General features: G+C 41.0%; 1 protein-coding gene across 1 annotated transcript in view; it reads left to right on the top strand.

Moving 5' to 3' along the window:
• Window positions 1-23,531, top strand: part of alk (ALK receptor tyrosine kinase) — a 924,960-nt gene that overhangs the window by 727,465 nt on the left and 173,964 nt on the right. The window contains exon 8 of the mRNA XM_061895727.1: window positions 886-980. Within this exon, the coding sequence (XP_061751711.1) occupies window positions 886-980 (95 nt within the window). The remainder of the gene's footprint in view (window positions 1-885; window positions 981-23,531) is intronic.

The following is a 23,531-nucleotide window of genomic DNA, read 5'->3' on the forward strand; positions in this document are numbered from 1 at the left end:
TATTTAAGACATGTCAACAAAATTCTAAAATTAATCTTAATCGGGAAAAATTAGTAATGATGTTCCATTAATTCTTTTTTTTTTTTTTTTCTAAAAGCTAGTTTTTCTCTTCTTTTTTTCGGTTGAATTTTGAATTTTAAAGCGTCGAAATTGAAGATAACCTATGTTTCAAAATTGAATTTTCCTTTTTTTCCTTTTTTCTTCTCTTTTAAACCGTTCAACTAAGTGTTTTTTTTTTTTCATTATTTATTCTCTCCAAAAAACCTTCCGTAAAAGGAATAAAAATGTACGACGGAATGACAGACAGAAAAAACATTTTTTATTTATGTATATATATTAAAAGTAAATTGAGCAAATTGGCTATTTCTGGAAATGTATTTAAGTGTGTATCAAACTGATAGCCCTTCGCATTAATCAGTACCCAAGAAGTAGTAGCTCTTGGTTTCAAAAAGGTTGGTGAGCCCTGGTGTAAAGCTTCGCCCAACTACTGCTTATGCTGTGTTTAGAGGGAATAAGCGGTAGAAAATGGGTGGATGGATGGATACCTCATTAAAGAGGACATAAAGCTAAAGAAAGGGTTGTAAAATGAGGAGATTAAAAGCTTGTATTGAGCATTCATGTCCAATAGTGTGAGATAACCAAGAACTCTGATACTGTCAGAAGTTCTTTTTTTTTTATAGACCCACTAAAAGAAAGTTATCCAGCATTCAACACGATTCTTACTCCCTCGACTTTAATGCATCCGTTGATGAGCACTTGGCTTTTGCAGAGGCGTGTTTTTGTTAAGTATGTTAAGTGTCAAAGCTTATACAATGGTTAGGGTTATAGTGTTGTCAAAATAGTTTTTTGGGTTTATTAATGATGTGTTGTTGTTTTTTTGACAAGGTGCAACACTCAGTGTGGAAGGGAAAGGCCAAGGTCGCTCAGCATCCCTAAGGAGTCCTCTCTTTCCGCCGCCATTAAGAAACTCTCCATGCACGGTGAGCATTAAGTGTTTTTCATAAGGAATTCTCTGTGAGAACTGAGACAATATATGTGCATGTGTTTAATTTAATGCTGTTATCCGTGGGACAACAACACATCCACCAACCCTAATCCCCAATTCAAAAGCAATGCCCGAATTGTGCAAAGCTGATGTCTAAGCAATTATGGAGAAGAGGTATTCTATACAGTAAATTGTGCATGCAGCGTGTGGATTAAAGTCGTTTTTACATTTCAAGTCGAACGATTCACTATTGAATCTTGGCTGATCGCATGTGTTGTTGTGCACTGAAGGTTGTCAGTGGGCCATAGGAAGCAATTGGGAAGCAGGTAAGATTGGATTTCCAGATCTCCAAGGCTTTTTCCCTGAAACTCGCCTTCGAGAAAGAATAGGCAACATCGCAAATAATGGTACACTCCAAAGCAGGCCTGGGCAATTCTTTTGACTCGGGAGCCACATTTGAAAAAAAAAAAGTGTCCTGGGGCCGGTATATCTGTTTTTATGAACACTAATACAAAACCTCACAATAATGTCTGATTAAATGCTAAAAACGTCATGACAGACCGCCTTAAAAAACGTAATGGAATTTTAACTTTTTCTATGAAGGATAAAACACTGAATATTGACAAAATATGAATTTCACACCCCCTTTCGATCGACATATTTTACAATCAAGTGAAACGTGACAAAAATCCAACAAACACTGAAACCCACCTGCAATCTGATATATGTGATATATCACTAAGCTTTAGAACTTTGTAGTAATAATCTCCTTCTGCGTCCGTGGAAACGCTCCCCACCCACACTGATTGGTGCCTCGTCTGAGCTGCTGTGACGTAGATTACCATAGTAAATAATTAGATGACCATTGTAACTAATTAGATTACCATAGTAACTGTGACGGACTCCCAGCTGTTCTCGTGTGGGTTGCGGTGACGCATTATAGCAGGTTTGATTCACTTTTATTGTTTCAAACAACCTTTCTTCGGGCCAGTCGGGCGCGCCCATTTCTAGTGCGCTGGCTCCTCTTCCTGGTCGCGCTGCACCTTTCGGTGCTCGCCTGCTGCGTCGGTGGCGGGGACTCATCTTGGCGTGACCTCTGTGTCGGGCTCGTGGTCGGGCTGCCGTGGTTTCCTTCCCTGTCTCCTCCCCCCGATCGTGCCTCCTTCGCCTCTCTTGAAGTCTAGGAGCAGATGCGCAGATTGTGAGCAGGTGTGTGTCTTACGCACCTGACTCCGAGTGCCGTTCTCCTGCCGCTCCGCGTACGTCACGCCTCTCCTCGCCGCCGCATGCCCCGCATTCTGGCCTCCATCTTGGTCCAGAACGCCTCCGTCCGCCCGCTGTCGGCCCGTCGGCTGCGTCTCTCCACAGTAACTAATTAGATTACCATAGTAACTGGTATATCATCCGAAAGCGCAGATTCCAACCATTAAAATACTTTGTATAGTTCATGACTTACGGTCATTAGAAAACATGACTGCACATCATAATGGGAGCTACACTTTCAAACCTTAAAGATCTAAAAAATAAAGTATTTGGGGGTGTCCGGCGGGCCAGAGTGAAAAGCGTCACGTGCCGCAATTGCCCAGGTCTGCACTAAAGCCTTATTTTCTACAGAAATATTCTTAGTCGTATGGCAGAAACAACTTCTGTTGGATTGGCTGGAGAAGTGGTCAGGGCTAGGCCGATATTAAAAAAATATCAATTAATTCAACAAAAGAAAAAAAAAGAACTTTATAACATTAATACATTGTGATGTATATGTGTGTGTCTCTCTCATTTTCAAACAAGGAGCAAGATGGTTCACTGTACATCGCTCTCAGCACCTGAGCAATAAATAAATAAATAAAAGCCACTTGTCAGTCATCAGCAATTGTGGGCCGAGTCCAGACTGCCAGCTTACACACACGCACAGAAGGCACGGAAAGAGCCTCTGGAGTCTCTCCTCGCTAGTGAGAAGCACTGCAAAGTAACAAAAATTAAAAGGGAAAAAAGATGATTGCCATGCCAAATATCCCAGCGTGGGAATATTTCAGCTTCAAACCAAATGAGCAAGATGAACACATCAACATGGACGAAAAAGCCAGTATGCCAAAATTGTTGGAAAATGAAGGAAAGAAAAAAATATATTTTTTCCAACTGGAGGAAAAATTGTATTTCATCCATTAATGCATCCATTTTCTACCGCTTGTTCCTTTCGGAGGCAAGGGGGGGTGCTGGAGCTTATCCCACCTGCACTCGGACGGAATGCAGAGTATACCCTGGACAAATATCCACCTCATCACAGGGCCAACACAAATAGACAGACAACATTCACACTCACATTTACACACTAGGACCAAATAAGTTTTGCCAATCAACCTATCCCCAGGTGAATGTCTTTGGAGGTGGGAGGAAGCCGGAGTACTTGGAGGGAACCCACGCAGTCACGGGAAGAACATGCAAACTCCACACAGAAAGGCCCCGAGCCCGGGGATCGAACCCAGGGCCTTCTTATTGTGAGGCACATGCACTAGTCACCATACTGCCTAAAATGTACTTCAATATTTTCAATAGTTATTGAAGTGCAATTTTTGCAAACATAGTTGAGAGTCTGTTTTATTTTTGTTATTTTACTTATTTAGGATAATTATAAGTGGTTGACCTTCCAATTGCAGTAATAAAAACAAAGTTTATAGGATTACTTGCATTATTATTATTATTATACGAAGGTCCTGGGTTCGATCGATCCTGGGCTCGGGATCTCTCTGTGTGGAGTTTGCATGTTCTCCCCGTGACTGCGTGGGTTCCCTCCGGGTACTCCGGCTTCCTCCCACTTCCAAAGACATGCACCTGGGGATAGGTTGATTGGCAACCCTAAAATTGGCCCTAGTGTGTGAATGTGAGTGTGAATGTTGTCTGTCTATCTGTGTTGGCCCTGCGATGAGGTGGAGACTTTTCCAGGATGTACCCCACCTACCTCCCGAATGCAGCTGAGATAGGTTCCAGCCCCCCCCCCGACCATGAAAGGGACAAGCGGTACAAAATGGATGGCTATATTATGATTACAATAGTGCGTGCCATCATTAACAAGGTCTGATGAGAAGAGGTGACACAGACCGAATGGGCCAAAATGGTAGTACAACCATTATACAAGAAGAGAGACCCAATAGACCACAAAAACTTCAGAGCGATAACTTTGCACTCGATCCCAGGCAAAGTCTTCTGCAAAAACCTGCTCAATGGCCATGTGGTTAGAGTGTCCGCCCTAAGATCGATAGGTCGTGAGATCAAACCCTGGCCAGGTCATACAAGAGACTATAAATTTTGGACCCATTACCTCCTTGCTTGTCACTCAGCATCAAGGGTTGGAATTGGGGGTTGAATTGCCAAAATGATTCCTGAGCGCGGCCAACGCTGCTGCTCACTGCTCTCCTCACCTCCCAGGGGGTGGAACAAGAGGATGGGTCAAATACAGAGGGTAATTTCACCACATCTAGTGTGCGTGTGACTATCAGTGGTACTTTACCTTTAACTTTAAAATCATAGAGGAAAGAATGAAGAACTGAGAATGAAAGAATATAGAAAATACTGAATAAGAGATCATACTTGCTGTCAGACAAATGCTGGAGGAAGCAAGAGAAAAAGAAATCGAACTCTAGTTCAACTTTCTTGTCTTTGAAGCAGCATTCAATACAATATGGAGGAAAGCACTGTGGAGAATGTTGGAAGCATGAAGGTATAGAGAGAAAAAAATGTGCGAATTATCAAGGACTGCTACGACAAAACACAGTTTTCCATCACATTAGATTTCACTGAGTGGTTCCCTGTGGGGTTGGGACTGAGGCAGGTTTGTTCCATGTCCCCTTCACTGTTCAAATGTATACATTGAGTTTGTGATGGAAGAGCTGGATAAACCGAGTAATAAATTTGAATTTAAAGAGGATTTAGTAACGGAGATGAGGTATACGCGGATGAGACCACAATTTTTGCGAGTAGCTTTGAGTAGCTGCGGGCAGTTACTGAGGAGTTGGCACAGGCATGCAGGCGATGGGGCCTGAAGATAAGTGAAGGAAAGAGTAAAATGTTGTCACCTTTAGATGAGTGCATAGCTATTGATACCAAGGATTTGGAACATGTGGAGGTTTTCACATTTTTGGGGAGCATTGTGCCAGCATCTGAGAGTGACCTCAAACGAAGGATAGTTCTGGCAGCTGCAGTTTTTGAAAGACTCAAGAGAACACTTTGGAGCAGGAAAGATGTACCAAAAAGATTGAAAATAAGACTGTACAAGGTCCTGATCCATCCTATTCCCACCTACGCTTCAGAGACATTTGACTACAAGGGTGCAAGAAGAGAGAATGCTTCTCGTATTTTGAGATGAGATGCCTTTCATCCATTCTCGGAGTGACATTGAGACAGATTGAGGAATGAGAGGGTGAGGCGAGAGCTGGTATTGAGGAGACCATAGTGAATGCTATTCGCCTTAAACAAAATCGGTGATTTGACCATGTGGTCAGAACTCTGCGAGTGGAATATGCCGGCTGACGTTCGAGAAGGAAACCCCCCAAGACATGGTAAGATCAAATCAGACATGACAAATCAGACATGACAAATCAGAGTCGGTTTGGAGGGACTGGAGGAGGTGCGGATGAGGGGACAGGGCTGTGGAGCTGGCACTGAGCGTTGGGACGGAGAGGCTTCGCGATGTCTTGGCTGGGTGAGCAGGTGTCGGACACCTCAGTCACCTTGGACGTATCCTCGTTCATCCATTCGGACTGGACACTGGCCAAGAGTGGAGTCGGCTCTCTTGGTTGCTTTGTTGGGTCTGCTCCTGTCTCTGGCCATGCTCCCTCCACCCCATCGGACGATGGCGTGGAACACCGCAGAGGGCACCACAGTGGATATGTTTCTTTTAGTTTTTATTCATAGCTGTATGTAGAAGTGTCTGGTTGTATCTGCTGCTTTAATGTCTTTAATGTCCTCTGTGTACTTTAATGTTTCCCTCTTACACACATGTAACAGGGATGTGTACTATGGCTATGAGTTCTTTTTTTCCCTTGACCTCAGTCTGCACCCCCTCTCCAGGGGCCCAGGCTTAGACCAATTTTTTTATTTTATTTTAATCTTCTTTCCCTTCCCACCCCCCCTTGTTTACCTGTATCTCACCTTTTTTGTAAGTGGCGCTGGAAGCCGGCAGACCCATCAGCCATCCTGTTCTGTCTCCCTGTAATGTTTGTCTGATCTTGAATGGGATTGTGCTGGAAATTTTAATGTTCCTGAAGGAACTCTCCCGACGGAATAAATAAAGTACTATCTAATCTATCTAATGGTCATATCGCTACAAACGGCAGAGCGCAACAATCTCAGGGAGGGGGCGGCATTGACGGCGGCTGGCGATGGTGTGGGAGCAAGGGGCGAGCAAGGCACTTGCTTGTTTCCGTGGAGAAAAGGCAGGCCATGAGGCAGGAAGTACCTCTGCCTCAAAGTAGGGGGCAATATATCAAAAGTTCATGGACTGACAACACCCGTTAGTCCTTAAAAAGTAGAAGAAAAAAACAACAGACAACCACTGCTACGCTTTCCGCATACTGTGATGCTGTTTCGACCTAAAAATGGAGGATTTGATTTCTAAAATAAATCATTTTTCAGGACTGACTTTCAATCAAAGCAAGAAGTCATTAATACTGGGAGACCAACACCAGAGCTGCCAGATTTGATTCAAACGTGTGTTTCTCGAGGACATAAAATAACCCGTTCATTCCAGAAGGATTGGTATACCGGGAAAGAATGGCTTCATGACTGTGCTACAAAAAACTTCTTTATTGCTTTCCCTGATTTTATTCTCAAGGAGTGACCGTGTTTGAACCCAAATTGGATATACTGAGGTGTACCCTGCTTTGCGCCCGAATTCAGCTCAGATAGGCTCCCGCACCCCCACAACCCAGGGAGGCACAAGCGGTAGAAAATGTATAGAATGGGATGGATTTGAAAAACTTGCCAAGAAGCCTCGAAAAACATGAAAGCTCATCTGCCCACATTCAAGGTCGGGTTTCTTTAAAAACTTTTGGAATGTCACGTATTGATCTGGCTCTAAATGAGACTAAATATCAGCATCCACAATGCCAACGTAAAGGAAAATCGTGAGATATTTAATTTTGGCGTCGATTACGGCTTTCAGTATACGGATTCTAATGACATCCATTGAAGGCTGATAAACCTTTGAAAACGGTTCGACTCACGTCATTACAACATTTATGAAACAGACTAGCAGCCCTTGGCATAACAGACCAGCGTTGAGTTCAACTAATACGACATTTATTTCCAGAGGTGGGTAGTAACGCGCTACATTTACTCCGTTACATTTACTTGAGTAACTTTTGGGATAAATTGTACTTCTACGAGTAGTTTTTATGCAACATACTTTTACTTTTACTTGAGTATATTTATAGAGAAGAAACGCTACTTTTACTCCGTTCCATTTGTCTACATTCAGCTCGCTACTCGCTACTTTTTTTTTTATCGATCTATTAATGTTTGTTTTGGTTAATGACAGAGCTTCAAATTAGGAACTACCCATGCTTGCGTTTCACCAATCACATGCAGTCACTGGTGACGTTGGACCAATCAAACAGAGCCAGGCGGTCACATGACCCGACTTAAACAACTTAAAAAACGTATTCGGGTGTTACCATTTAGTGGTCAATTGTACGGAATATGTACTGTACTGTGCAATCTACTAATAAAAGTTTCAATCAATCAATCAAAAGTGTAAAGGAAAAAAGACATTTTTTATTTCAACCGTACTTCCCGTCAAAAGCCTAAAGACTGATCGCACAGTTCCTGTCTTCACAATAAAAGCGCCGCTCCATCGTGCCTGCGCTAACAAAATAAGAGTCTCCGAAAGCCAGCGCGAACAAGCGAGCAAGCTACGGCGTTTGCCGCCAATGTATTTCTTGTAAAGTGTATAAAAACGAATTTGGAAGCTGGACAAATAAGATGCCAAAAACCAACGACTTTCATGTGGTATTAGACAGACAAGAGGAACTTTTTTTCTCCTCCATTTGAAAACGTGAACGTCTGATTCTAATCAATGCAAGTCATCAGAATCAGGTAATACACCAACTTATATTCTTGTCTTCATGAAAGATAGGAATCTATATGTTAAACATGCATGTATATTCATTAAAACACCTTTAACATTTCAACAAAAACAGCAAAATAAAAAACATATATATATATATATATATATATATATATATATATATATATATATATATATATATATATATGATATGTGTGTGTATGTATATATGAGGTAGATCACCTCGACTTGGTCATTTACTAAGTAATTGATAAACGTTGAAAAACTTATTGGGGTGTTACCATTTAGTGGTCAATTGTACGGAATATGTACTGTACTGTGCAATCTACTAATACATGTTTTAATCAATCAATCAAATCAATGAATGCCTACTGAGGCTATGGTGCTGTTAAGTTATTGTGGTTCAATGTGCCATTTTTTTCATTTTATTTTAATGTACTATTATTTAATATATAATATTGTTTTTGTTGCTTAAGAGATATTCCTGACTCTGAATTTGTTCATTGCTATTTTTATGTTTTTGTGCATTATTTTTTGCCGTAATCAGGTTACTCATCAGTTACTCAGTACTTGAGTAGTTTTTTCACAACATACTTTTTACTTTTACTCAAGTAAATATTTGGGTGACTACTCCTTACTTTTACTTGAGTAATAAATCTCTAAAGTAACTGTACTCTTACTTGAGTACAATTTCTGGCTACTCTACCCACCTCTGTTTATTTCTCACATTGCCTTTTAAACTTCTTTGTAAAGGGAAACTAAAACAAAAACACCTGCGAACATGAATACAATAAATGATAATAATCGTCTCCTTTTGCCACTTCACAACCCGGGAACATGATTACAAAATAATTGGCTGTGAAGGCCACTTATAATTTAATTAAGTGACTCTTTTGCGTACTACTCGATGGAGCCAGTGTACCACAAGTGGTACACGTACAACAGTTTGAGAATCACTGCACTATAGGACTGAATTTGTGCAGCCCTTTGAGACACTTGTGATTTAGGGCTATATAAGTAAACATTGTTTGATTAAAATTTACTTTTGGAGGATTGATCTTTTCTTCTTTATGATATAAGCGCTTTTTGTTGAGGTTTTTTTATTATGTATTCATCCCGCAAGGGTAAGAAGATAATGTTATTTGGAGACGATTACATGCTTTGCTGCATGAAGTGAGCATAGTGATGGGGTCATGAATCGATTAACGTGGACCCCGACTTAAACAAGTTGAAAAACTTATTCGGGTGTTACCATTTAGTGGTCAATTGTACGGAATATGTACTGTACTGTGCAATCTACTAATAAAAGTATCAATCAATCAATCAATCAGTGCCGACGAAGAGGTCTGCAAGAGGGGAATCGTGAGAGATACCTGTGTTGTCGGGTTTGGTGTGAAGAGGGTTCACAGACGTGAATAAATGTCTGTCGTTTTGTCTGAAAGGGGATGGACAGTCGGATGTAGACCATGGGCAGACCTTGTTAGGCGAAGATAGAGCTGTTCTTGAAATGTATTTACTGCATACTCTTGCCAGGCCAAGATGCTACCATCGCAAGTTAATTATCTTAGCATGTTGTTGAGCTTCAATGAACTCTCGATTTAGTGACAAACCTGTGGCCAAGTTGTGTTTATTTTGCTGTGAAATTACTACATTTTTGCATGTGTACATGGCATACTTAAGACCAGTGATTCTCACATGGGGGTACGCGTACCCCTTGGGGTACTTGAAGGTATGCCAAGGGGTAAGAGAAATTTTTTTTTTAATTCTAAAAATAGCAACAATTCAAAAATCCTTTATAAATATATTTACTGAATAAACAAAATATGAATGTAAGTTCATAAACTGTGAAAAGAAATGCAACAATGCAATTTTCAGTGTTGACAGCTGGATTTTTTTGTGGACATGTTCCATAAATATTGATCCATCCATCCATCATCTTCCGCTTATCCGAGGTCGGGTCGCGGGGGCAACAGCCTAAGCAGGGAAACCCAGACTTCCCTCTCCCCAGCCACTTCGTCTAGCTCTTCCCGGGGGATCCCGAGGCGTTCCCAGGCCAGCCGGGAGACATAGTCTTCCCAACGTGTCCTGGGTCTTCCCCGTGGCCTCCTACTGGTTGGACGTGCCCTAAACACCTCCCTAGGGAGGCGTTCGGGTGGCATCCTGACCAGATGCCCGAACCACCTCATCTGGCTCCTCTCCATGTGGAGGAGCAGCGGCTTTACTTTGAGTCCCTCCCGGATGGCAGAGCTTCTCACCCTATCTCTACGGGAGAGCCCCGCCACACGGCGGAGGAAACTCATTTTGGCCGCTTGTACCCGTGATCTTATCCTTTCGGTCATGACCCAAAGCTCATGACCATAGGTGAGGATGGGAACGTAGATCGACCGGTAAATTGAGAGCTTTGCCTTCCGGCTCAGCTCCTTCTTCACCACAACGGATCGGTACAACGTCCGCATTACTGAAGACACCGCACCGATCCGCCTGTCAATCTCACGATCCACTCTTCCCTCACTCGTGAACAAGACTCCTAGGTATTTGAACTCCTCCACTTGGGGCAGGGTCTCCTCCCCAACCCGGAGATGGCATTCCACCCTTTTCCGGGCGAGAACCATGGACTCGGACTTGGAGGTGCTGATTCTCATTCCGGTCGCTTCACACTCGGCTGCGAACCGATCCAGCGAGAGCTGAAGATCCCGGTCAGATGAAGCCATCAGGACCACATCATCTGCAAAAAGCAGAGACCTAATCCTGCGGTTACCAAACCGGAACCCCTCAACGCCTTGACTGCGCCTAGAAATTCTGTCCATAAAAGTTATGAACAGAATCGGTGACAAAGGACAGCCTTGGCGGAGTCCAACCCTCACTGGAAATGTGTTCGACTTACTGCCGGCAATGCGGACCAAGCTCTGGCACTGATCGTACAGGGAACGGACCGCCACAATAAGACAGTCCGATACCCCATACTCTCTGAGCACTCCCCACAGGACTTCCCGAGGGACACGGTCGAATGCCTTCTCCAAGTCCACAAAGCACATGTAGACTGGTTGGGCAAACTCCCATGCACCCTCAAGAACCCTGCCCAGAGTATAGAGCTGGTCCACAGTTCCACGACCAGGACGAAAACCACACTGTTCCTCCTGAATCTGAGGTTCGACTATCCGACGTAGCCTCCTCTCCAGTACACCTGAATAAACTTTACCGGGAAGGCTGAGGAGTGTGATCCCACGATAGTTGGAACACACCCTCCGGTCCCCCTTCTTAAAGAGAGGAACCACCACCCCGGTCTGCCAATCCAGAGGTACCGCCCCCGATGTCCACGCGATGCTGCAAAGTCTTGTCAACCAAGACAGCCCCACAGCATCCAGAGCCTTAAGGAACTCCGGGCGGATCTCGTCCACCCCTGGGGCCTTGCCACCGAGGAGCTTTTTAACTACCTCAGCGACCTCAGCCCCAGAAATAGGAGAGTCCACCACAGATTCCCCAGGCACTGCTTCCTCATAGGAAGACGTGTTGGTGGGATTGAGGAGGTCTTCGAAGTATTCCTTCCACCTATCCACAACATCCGCAGTTGAGGTCAGCAGAACACCATCCGCACCATACATGGTGTTGATAGTGCACTGCTTCCCCTTCCTGAGGCGGCGTATGGTGGTCCAGAATCGCTTCGAAGCCGTCCGGAAGTCGTTTTCCATGGCTTCCCCGAACTCCTCCCATGTCCGAGTTTTTGCCTCCGCGACCGCTGAAGCTGCACACCGCTTGGCCTGTTGGTACCTGTCCACTGCCTCCGGAGTCCTATGAGCCAAAAGGACCCGATAGGACTCCTTCTTCAGCTTGATGGCATCCCTCACCGCTGGTGTCCACCAAGGGGTTAATATTTTTGTGAAGAAATGTCATGAATCCAGATGGATTTCTATTACAATCCCCAAAGAGGCCACTTTAAGTTGATTACTTCTATGTGTCGAAATCTTTATTTATAATTGAATCACTTGTTTATTTTTCAACAAGTTTATAGTTATTTGTATATCTTTTTTTCCAAATAGTTCAAGAAAGACCACTACAAATTAGCAATATTTTGCACTGTTATACAATTTAATGAATCAGAAACTGATGACATAGTGCTGTATTTTACTTCTTTATCTCTTTTTTTTTCAACCAAAAATGCTTTGTTCTGATTAGGGGGTACTTGAATCAAAAACATGTTCACAGGGGGTACATCACTGAAAAAAGGTTGAGAACTGCTGCTTGGGACAGTGCAGGGCGATGGAGTGCAAAGCGCAGTTAAGATTAGGCTGACCATACGTCCTCTTTTCCCCGGACATGTCCTCTTTCACGGCCTTGTCCGGCGTGTCCGGGCGGGTTTTTTAATTGCGTCAAAAGTCCGGCAATTTGAATTAGGGTTGCGTGTATTTGTTGGCTGAGTTCTTAAAGTTTACTTTCAGAGCGTGCATATCACAACATACACGATGCCGTCATGCCGTCCACCGCGCATGCTCGTCACTCCTGTTGCATGCTTGGTAGTGTAGTCCCTTTATTCCCTGGTTTATAACATCACACTAGCTGTAAATATCGTAGCGGCTGGCTACGGGGTGTTAGCCAATGGCTTTGGTTGGGGGGGTGGGACTTCCGGGGAAGCTAGGGAAGTGACGCTATTGACAGGAAGTGTTGGTTCGAGTTTTGCCGGGAAAAGGAAATAGACTTCTTGGTAAACACTAAGGTGAGTGTAAAACTCTAGAGATATTTAGCGTTAAATATAAAATGTATGTATGCCCTGGCACACATTTATTATCATTTCATGACCCAAGCAAAACCCTTTTTACACTTTTATACTGAAATAAATACACCTACAACTTATTAAATAAAAACATAGGAAAAACTACCAGCAGCGGTAAAGTTTAGATCAATGAAGGAAAGAAGAAAATGAATGAATGTTTATAACTGAATACATTTACATATGCATAAATTTTTTTTTTTTTTTGATTTAAGTAACATTTATGACAACCTTTTTCCAAAACACGATATAGAATGTGAGATACAACAGGATAATGAATACGTTTATCATTTGTTTTCAAAACGCTTACAAAAAAGTGGGACCCCAAAAATTTACTGTGGGACCCCATTTTTATGACTTGATGGGGTCCCTAGGACCCCATTTTAGAAATCCCTAGCGCCAACACAGCAGTCAACAGAGGAAAAAAAATGCTTTATTTATATAAATATATTATTTATAAAGCAAGTTCGAGTATCATTGGCAAATTTTCACCTACTCCCAGCCTTGGCACGCATATATGTGTCCTCTTTTTGGGATTTCAGAATATGGTCAGCCGAGCCAAGATAGAGCTTCACGGAAATTGAAGTTTGATGAAAATGATTAATAAAATCAGATAGTAAACAAATGGTTGAGGAAAATCTCATCACTCTTTCAGGGTGGATAAGACGCGTCAGATATTTGTGGACGATGTGCTTTTTCTCCACACCCACCCAAAGAATAACCATGATTCCAGATGAAAACACTAAATCCTTTTTTCACACCACTGAATTGATGCTGTTGAGCCTAGCCCGTACGCTCTTGGACAACTACATTGATTACATACAGTATTTGTTTTGGGTATTAGCACAGCTCACTTCATGTCATGCCCATTGTGCACTGCCTATAGTCTTGCATTTCCAATGGTCACCATGTGGTCTCGCAAAGGATGATAAGCTGCAAAGGACAATAAGTCCTTGGCTTAAAGGTTTGCCTCATGCTGCCTCTACATGTGTCATACTTGTTAGACTTAAGCCAGCGTTTGTTACACTAAAACGGCGAAACAAGAAGGATGTTTCTAGATTTAATAAATTGTTGCAGAGTGTCACAGCCTCAAACCTGCTTGCTGACAAGCTATATAGCTTGTTTTTGTCTTCTTACATTTTAATTTGTTTGACACCCTGTAGGTTTTTGTGCCAGATTGCTCTCACCATATCCTTTCAGTGAACAACAAAATTTGATTAATTTGCAGAAAAACCTGGAGGAGTGGCGCTGATGCGTAACAACACAATGACCCTTCGAGCTGACTTCTATTAATCTCAGAATGATTAAAAAGGTGATCGCTGCTGTTTGATCTCTCTAAGGGCCACCCTGATTTGGCTAGTTTTAACAAAACATTTGGCCTTATTCATAGCAGCAAATTTATTCCTAAAACGACACCATAGCGACCATATGACCGATATTTCCCAAACAGATTATCTGTATCTTTTACTCCTGAAAAGGAATCGGGCAGTCATTTTCCATAATATCAATTAGTTGTAACGCTCTCTTTCCATTGCCATACTCGATATGCCGCCTCCTCTTGGTGTGTTGTCATCTATAGAACTGGAACCCATTTTCTCGCAGACAGTGTAGACAACGACATGTACAACTATTATGTTTTTGTTGCACTGGTCCATGATTACTTAAAGGGGAACATTATCACCAGACCTATGTAAGCGTCAATATATACCTTGATGGTGCAGAAAAAAGACCATTTATATTTTTTAACCGATTTCCGAACTCAAAATGGGTGAATTTTGGCGAATTAAACGCCTTTCTGTTTATCGCGCTGGAGGCGATAACGTCAGAATGTGACGTCGCCGAGGTAATACAGCCGCCATTTTCATTTTCAACACATTACAAACACCATGTCTCAGCTCTGTTATTTTCCGTTTTTTTGACTATTTTTTGGAACCTTGGAGACATCATACCTCGACGGTGTGTTGTCGGAGGGTGTAACAACACTAACAGGGAGGGATTCAAGTTGCCCCACTGGCCCGAAGATGCGAAAGTGTCCACCGCCAGACCCCCATTGAATGTGCTGGAGTGTCTCCACATTTTACCGGCGATGCTAAGACAGACATGGCACAGAGATGTATGGATAACCTGCAGATGCATTTGCAACGATAGTCAACGAAATCACAAAGGTGAGTTTTGTTGATGTTGACTGCCAGCTAATTGATGCTAACATGCTATGCTAATCGATGCTAACATGCTATCTACCGGCGGTGCTAAAGCAGACATGGTACAGAGATGTATGAATAACCTGTAGATGCATTTGCAACTATATTACGTTTCCTTCCACCCACATTTAATGCGAAAAAAACACTTACCAATCGACGGATTTAAGTTGCTCCAGTGTCAAAAGATGCAAAAGTCCTGATCGTTTGGTCCGCACATTTTACTGGCGATGCTAACGCAGCTATTCGGCCATGCCATGGCTATGAATAGCGTCAATTGCTATTCGCTCAATAGCTTCAGTTTCTTCTTCAATACTTTCATACTCCAATCATCTGTTTCAATACATGCGTAATCTGTTGAATCGCTTAAGTCGCTGAAATCCGAGTTTGAATCACTTTATCTTGCTGTGATATTCCCATTGTTTGTTTATATTGGCAGCACTGTGTGACGTCACAGGGAAATGGATAGTGGTTTCGAAGATAGCGAAAATAAGGCACTTTAAAGGTTTATTTAAGGATATTCCGAGACCGGTAAAATTTTGAAAAAAACTTCAAAAAATACAACAAGCCACTGGGAACTGATTTTTATTGTTTTTAACCCTTTTGAAATTGTGATAATGTTCCCCTTTAAACACTGATATGGTAAACATTATGAGCAAAAAGGAAGTATAAAAAAGTCTGGAAATGTAATGTGTTATTGAATTGTACACTAGTTGGGACCAGTGTTGTCCCGATACCAATATTTTGTTACCGGTAGAAAAAGGGATTTTGATACTTTTCGCTACTTTTCTATACTTTTCTAAATAAAGGGGACCACAAAAATTGCATTATTGGCTTTATTTAAAAAAGAAAAAAATCTTACGGTACCTTTAAGATATGTTTGTTATTGCAAGTTTGTCCCTGAATAAAATAGTGAACATACAAGACAACTTGTTTTTTAGTTGTAAGTAAACAAACAAAGACTCCTAATTAGTTTGCTGATGTATGCAGTAACATTGTGTGTCATTTCTCATTCTATTATTTTGTCTAAATTATGAGGTACAAGCTGTAAAATGGATTATTAATCTACTTGTTCATTTACCGTTATTATCTGCTGACTTTCTCTTTTAACATGTTCTATATACACTTCTGTTAAAATGTAATAATCACTTATCATTTTGTTGTTTGGATGTTTTACCTTAGTTTTGGATGATTCCACACATTTAGGTATCAATCCAATAGTAAGAGGATTATACATTGGTCATATTCAAAGTCCTCATGTGTCCATGGATGTAGTTCCTGAGTTTACGAAAAAAGATCGATACGTTTTAGAGGCGGTATACTACTGAATTAGATTCATTAGTATTGCGGTACTATACCAATACCGGTATACCGTACAACCCTAGTTGGGACAAATATGGCTTCTTTGCAAGATGACTGATTTCAGTTCTGAGTTGGAAATTTTCCTTTTGAATTTCACGACAAAAGAAGAACGCCGAACCCGCCCATTTACAGACTTCAACTGTACTGAAGCCAGAAGCAGAGCAGAGGCAGCTGCAGAACACCTTTCAACATTTCCTCAAGTATCTTGATAAAAACATCGGTGGAAGAGGATGCAAATTAGAATACCTCCAACTTACATTTTTTTGTTGAGTGCTGGAGCTGCTCTTTTTCCTCCATTTTCCACAAGCTCTGACTCAATCTTTCTCCCCTCGACAGTGCTCCTGATTTTCGGGGCCGCATTTGGCTTTTCATCTAAACTTTGACCAAAACTCTTTTTCCTTGAAGTCAGAATCATTAAAATTATTGCTGCAAATTACACTCCTCGTGGTGGGTCTGTCCCATTTTGCATAAGTACATTTGACTGGAGAGATCCATACTTTCCTAACACTCCCATCAATTGGAAGTGTGTGCAGGCTGACCCCTTCTTTAGTTGTAATGCTACAACCTGCAACAATACATCTGACGGACATATTTGCTAATACCTTCAAATTCTGTGCGAAAAGACTACGTTCAGGATGAAGAATTTACCAAAACACATACTATGCAATATGAAATTGCCTATAGTCTTCAGTAGGTGACGTCAGCAGGCTGATGCAGGCTTGCCCACATTTTGAGCTAAAGGTGGGCATTCAAAAATGTGTTTAAACTTGTTGAAAAACAAGCCTAAAATCACTATTGTCTCTCTTACTGTCTCTCTATTGGGCAAATTTCCCCTGTGGACATCATACCTAGGTCCAAAATTGTGGACCAAGTGCCACTGTTGTCAGCATTCAAGGGGCCCTTTAAGTTCTACTTGCACATTTTCTTAAAACAAATGTGTGTATATTTTCTCCTTGATACTGAACATGGAAGATAAAACTAAATAAAATACACAGCTTGTCTCTTTAATTGTTCATTCCTACAATATTTATACGGTATGTCTTTCTTAAGAACCGAAATGTGCACAAGTCTTAACCATTAACGTAACCAGAGAGGCATGTGTTTTGGAAACAGTCTATTTCACCCAATTCTTCTTATAGAAATTTACAAAACGTATTTTCAGTCAAAAGGAGACACGACACTCAAACCATTAATTTATATTTTGTATTCCATCCCATCCATTTTCTACCGCTTTTACCTTTTGGGGTCGCGGGGGGTGATGGAGCCTATATCAGCTGCATTTGGGTGGAAGGCGGGGTACACAGATAAGGTGGCTGACTGGTTAAGGCGATGGACTGCTAATCCATTGTGTTCTACATGTGTGGATTTGAATCCCGTCCTCATCGAGCTGTTGTTCTCTTTAGTTGGCCTCAATTAACGAAAGGTTGTGAACGCACAGATCAGAATAACAATGTTTGAATGTGGTTACATAGTGTCACACTGTCATGTGTCAACCACTTTCTACAGCTGAGGTGACTACCTGAACTACCATGATTTGATTTACGTGGACCCCGACTTAAACAAGTTGAAAAACTTATTCGAGTGTTAACATTTAGTGCTCAGTTGTACGGAATTTGTACTGAACGGTGCAATCTACTAATAAAAGTTTCAATCAATCAAAAAAAAAAAAACCCTGGACAGACAAAATCCACACACTAGGGCCAATTTAGTGTTGCCAATCAACCTATCCCCAGGTGCATGTCTTTGGAGGTGGGAGGAAGCCGGAGTACCCGGAGGTAACCCAAGCAGTCACGGGGAGAACATGCAAACTCCACATGGAAAGATCCTGAGCTATTAGTTGAAGTACAAGTCTCTTTCATACTTAAGATTTGCTATTGACTGGCATTGTGTTTATGGGCTAATTATGTGTTTATCATATTCAGAGGCCGTCAAGTCTTCCTCACAACCAGGCCCAATGTTAGCCAGGACTTTATAAGCGAGCTCATTAACCTCAACCGGATAGGAAGAGGAATAATGCAGAATATAAAGCGTTTACTTTTTTGTAGGTTGAGGGCTTAACCTTTGTCGGTCTCATGTTACTTGTCATTTCATTAGTTTCACCTGGTTTCACTTGTCATAGTCTCCTGTGTAAGACAATCTGCTTCTTCCCCGTGTCTTCACCACCTGTTTCTTGTTGTGTAATTATCAGATCTGTATTCACCCTCCTGTCTTTAGTCACATGCAGTTACGGTGCACGTCAAAGCAGTGGAAATACACACTTCTGGACCTCACCGTGTATTTCTCTGTGGCTAGCCACTTGTGTATAGTAAGTGTCTTATACCATCGCAAGCCTGTTGGAGGGTGCACAGGAATTTGCTGAAATACTCCATGGAGAGGTTGTAGTCCAAGCCTTGGTTTTAAGAGGTTGTAATCCAAGCCTCGTTGTCTTTATTCCTCAACAAGGTGAGTAAAACCAACACCTGGATTACAACCTCTCCATGGAGTATTTTGTCAAATATCTACGCACCCTCAAGCGAGGATATAAGACACTTAAGCCTGGTGGATACGCTTGCGTCACGTAACTTGCCTAAGCGACGCCGTCGTGCCCCCTTCCCCTGCGTGCCATCCCGGAAACCTTGCGTACACCTCCTAAAAATCTTAGGTTTGCATCAGCGGCAACGTGGACCGCAGAGCTGGGATCGGTCAGCTTTTGAAAAGAAGGGGCCCCGAGCACAGGAGAGCAGACTTAATTGTTAGGAACTCGCGCGGCTGCAGTTTTAGTGACCCCAAGATGCAGGAACCAGGAGAACAGAAAGCAGGTGAACCATGAACTGATTACCATGAATTGATTAACGTGGACCCCGACTTAAACAAGTTGAAAAACTTATTCGGGTGTTACCATTTAGTGGTCAATTGTACGGAATATGTACTGAACTGTGCAATCTACTAATAAAAGTATCAATCAATCAATCAGATAATATAAGTTTTAATGTCATTAAACAGAAGGTCAAAGCAGTCTTGCATGTAACAGTAACCAACATAAGTCAAACATTTGAGCACTGAGGAGTGGTCGAGACGGACATAAATAGAAACATGCTGATTAGCAGCCGGTGTGGACCGGTTGCCAATCAACAGCAGGTGAGGAAACAAAACAGCGCTCGACGGGGACAAGCAGGACATGGAAACCAAATAAGAGCACTGATGGAAAGTAAATATAAAAAAAGAAGCACAAACACAAATGAAGTGACAAATCGTCACATTTATGCGTGTAATGCACAAATTATTGTATGAAATGAAGCAACAGTGATTAAAAATTAGCATGAAAACGGATATTTTGTACTTATATCTCGGTGCACTAAATTGGCCCTAGTGTGTGAATGTGAGTGTGAATGTTGTCTGTCTATCTGTGTTAGCCCTGCGATGAGATGGCGACTTGTCCAAGGTGTACCCCGCCTTCCGCCCGATTGTAGCCGAGATAGGCGCCAGCGCCCCCCGCGACCCCAAAAGGGAATAAGCGGTAGAAAATGGATGGATGGATCTCGGTGCACAATAAAAATAATTTTCTGAATGTGTCGTTTTTGAGTTTGTGTTTTTGCGTCCAGAAGAAGTCATAAAGTGTGAAACTCATTTCAACGTGTATTGCCAAAGATCAATAACACATGACCATACACATTAACATCAGCATGTCATTATAATAGGTATTTAACAGTTGTGTTTATTTCAATTACATAATAGCTCATTCGTCCCATGGCTCAACTGCCGAATAGCGATGCAAATAATAATAGCGCCCCCTGCCGCGACTTGTTTACAAGTTGCATGGTCCACGGACGTATTTTCCTCTGGTTTGTAAACAAAACGTCCATTAAAAGTAAACTGATTATTCTAAATTATATAGTTCCAATGTTGACAAAATATCAATGTTGTAGTTGTCATCACTCTTTACAAAAGGGGTGTCGAACTCATTTTAGATGTGGGGGCCACATGGAGAAAAATCGACTCCTAATTGGGCCGGACTGGTAAAATCATGGCGCGATAACTTAAAAATAAAGACAACTTCAGATTTTTTTTTGTTTAAAAATAGAACAAGCACATTCTGAAAATGTACAAATCATCATGTTGGAGGGTTTTTTTGCACTTACATGTTGCGTTAGTAGTATTCTAACTTTGTCGTTATTTATATTTTCTGATCAAATCATGTTATAGTGTTCATCAGTTAGTGTATTGGTGTTAATTTTCAATCTATCGAGATCAAAAACAAGTTTTCAAAATCAAATCATGGTATCTTATTTATGTAGTTTGATCATTTTCCTCGACTGACATATGTCGCATCATCTACAAAGATACAAAGAATTGCTATTGCGACATCCAGTGGACACATTTAGAACAGCTGTTTCTTTCATTCAAAAATATTAGGCTAATTTTTATACTTAGCAAACTCATCCCTGATCCGGCCCTCAGGCCATATGTTTGACCCCCCTGCTTTACAAGAAGGTAAATATCCAGTCAACGACAGCTGCAGTTGCTCCTTCAAGACACACTGCCCCTTAGTGTTTTGGAAGAGAATTACAGGTCTCCAACGGAAGAGCTATACATCAAATAAGAAGCCGCCAGAGGGGACGTAAACCATGTGATGCGAGAGTATATTCCAGCTTGAACTGTACTCAAGTAGCTAGCAACACAGTGGTAGCCCACATGTTATTCTAATCAGTTTCTTACCATTCAAACACTGATCTGACCATTTACATAGCCGTACAAAGATGTAGAAAACACTTAATGAGTTAGTTTAATAAGAAACATAAGAAAAAAAGACAAGCTGTGTGGGAAAGAAACCATTTGCTTCTGTCCTTATAATCCACAAAATCCAAAACGGAAATTTACCCACCTGAGAAAAACTTACTCACATTGTTCGCACCATTACGTTAAATATAATAATTTATGCATCAGATTTCAGTTTCAGATTTTAGATTGGTATTCAACCATTTACATCAAAGATGAACTGCAGAACAAAATTATGTTGCCTTTACCAAGTTAGGATAAAAACAAAAAAAAAGTTTCGTAAAATTTCAATGGAAAGATATTTAAAAACTACATATGCTATTAATAAGAAAATGCAACAGTGAAACAGTTAAGCTAATTGAACTCAATGTATTTCATGTATATTGAAATGTATTTCATTAGTATGAAATACTATAATAAGCCTAATATATTAGTAATACAAATTATTAATAAAAACAGGGATTAAAAAAATTATTGTCTCTGATTTTCCTAAACAATGTTTTAACCATAAAAGTTTAAAATTGTAATCAATTAAAAATATGTATAATTTGAATGTACTGCTGCAATAACTAATAACTTTGGCATTGAAACGCTACACTTAATACATTTGATGTTACATTCTTGCAACTAAAGAAAAAATACTTTTTATGTTGATGTAATATCATGTTGTTATATCAGACATGGGTATACACTAATTAATCCGGGCTGCCTAATTGTTCCAAATGTTTTTTTAGGGCTGTCAAGTAATTTTTTTATTCAGATTAATCACACTCTGGACCTGTGACAAAAGGTAAAAATGACATACGACGGAAACTTTTGTTCTGTTTTGAAGCAAAATTTGTCGCCTCTCATGATGATCTCAGACCGTGTTAAGACTGTGATGAGTTAAGCATTAACCTGGATGTGATTAATCTTCATTTATATTTGATAATGCAATAACTATTTTTGTCAACCACATGTATAAGGGCAGTGGTTCTCAAATGGGGGTGCGGGTACCCCTGGGGGTACTTGAAGGTATGCCAAGGCGTACGTGAGATTTTACAAAAATATTTTAAAAATAACAATTCAAAAATCATTTATAAATATATTTATTGAATATTACTTCAACAAAATATGAATGTAAGTTCATAAACTTTGAAAAGAAATGCAACAAATTGTGTTGACAGCTAGATTTTTTGTGGACATGTTCCATAAATATTGATGTTAAAAATGTCTTTTTGTGAAGAAATGTTCAGAATTACATTCATGAATCCTGATGGATCTCTATTACAATCCCCAAATAGGGCACTTTAAATTGATGGTTACTTCTATGTGTAGAAATCTTTATTCATAATTGAATCACTTGTTTATTTTTCGACAAGTTTTTAGTTATTTTTACATCTTTTTTTCCAAATAGTTCAAGAAAGACCACTATTAATGAGCAATAGTTTGCACTGTTATACAATTTAATAAATCAGATGACATAGTGCTGTATTTTATTTCTTTATCTCTTTTTTTCAACCAAAAATGCTTTGCTCGGAATAGGGGGTACTTGAATTAAAAACATTTTCACAGGGGGTACATCGATTAAAAAAGGTTGAGAACCACTACATTAGGGGGTAAACCTCTACCATCAAAGCCGCAGCCGATGAATTCTTGAACAAATAAAATAATTCCAATAGCTCCTGAAGCTGGTGTCTCTGCATTTTCTAGTCAATTCCATGTCACTATGGCAATCATAGGGACTGCGCCTCAACAGCAACTCAAGAAAGACGAGTCTTTGTTACAAAGCAGAGGGGAGGTTTTGTTTATAAGAATGCACGCTAGCGTGATGTAGGGAGACATAGAAGCGAGCTTTCTGCCACAGCTGTTTATTTTATTGTGTTTTTTACCGTTTGTTTACGTTTTGCTGTGCCATTGCTGAACTTGTTCTTAGATTACAAAACTTACCAAGGAAGTAGTTTGGGAAGAGATCAGGGAGGGACATTCACAAACTGTACATGTTTTATAGTTCCTATTTGTTGAATCCCAATTGCTTTTGGGTACATTCTGTGTGTCTTATTCAATACAAATGTTTTTATAGAGCAGGGGTCTCAAACTCAATTTACCTGGGGGCCACTGGATACAGAAACTGGGTGAGGCAGGGCCGCCAAAAAAGATTGCTTAAAAAAATCTAACAAGCACTTTTTAATGAATTCACCTTCTATGAATGGGTTTCCCACCCTAGCAACATACTTGCCAACCCTCACGATTCATTCCGGGGGACTCCCGAATTTCAGTGCACCTCCTGACAATCTACCGGTGCAACCATTCTCTCGAATTTGTCCCAATTTTCCCCCAGCCGACATTATTGAGAGTGTGCCGTGACTGCACTGCCTTTAACGTCCTCTCCAACATTGGTTCTCA

Source organism: Nerophis ophidion, linkage group LG03, assembly GCF_033978795.1.
Source record: "Nerophis ophidion isolate RoL-2023_Sa linkage group LG03, RoL_Noph_v1.0, whole genome shotgun sequence".
NCBI lineage: Eukaryota > Metazoa > Chordata > Actinopteri > Syngnathiformes > Syngnathidae > Nerophis > Nerophis ophidion.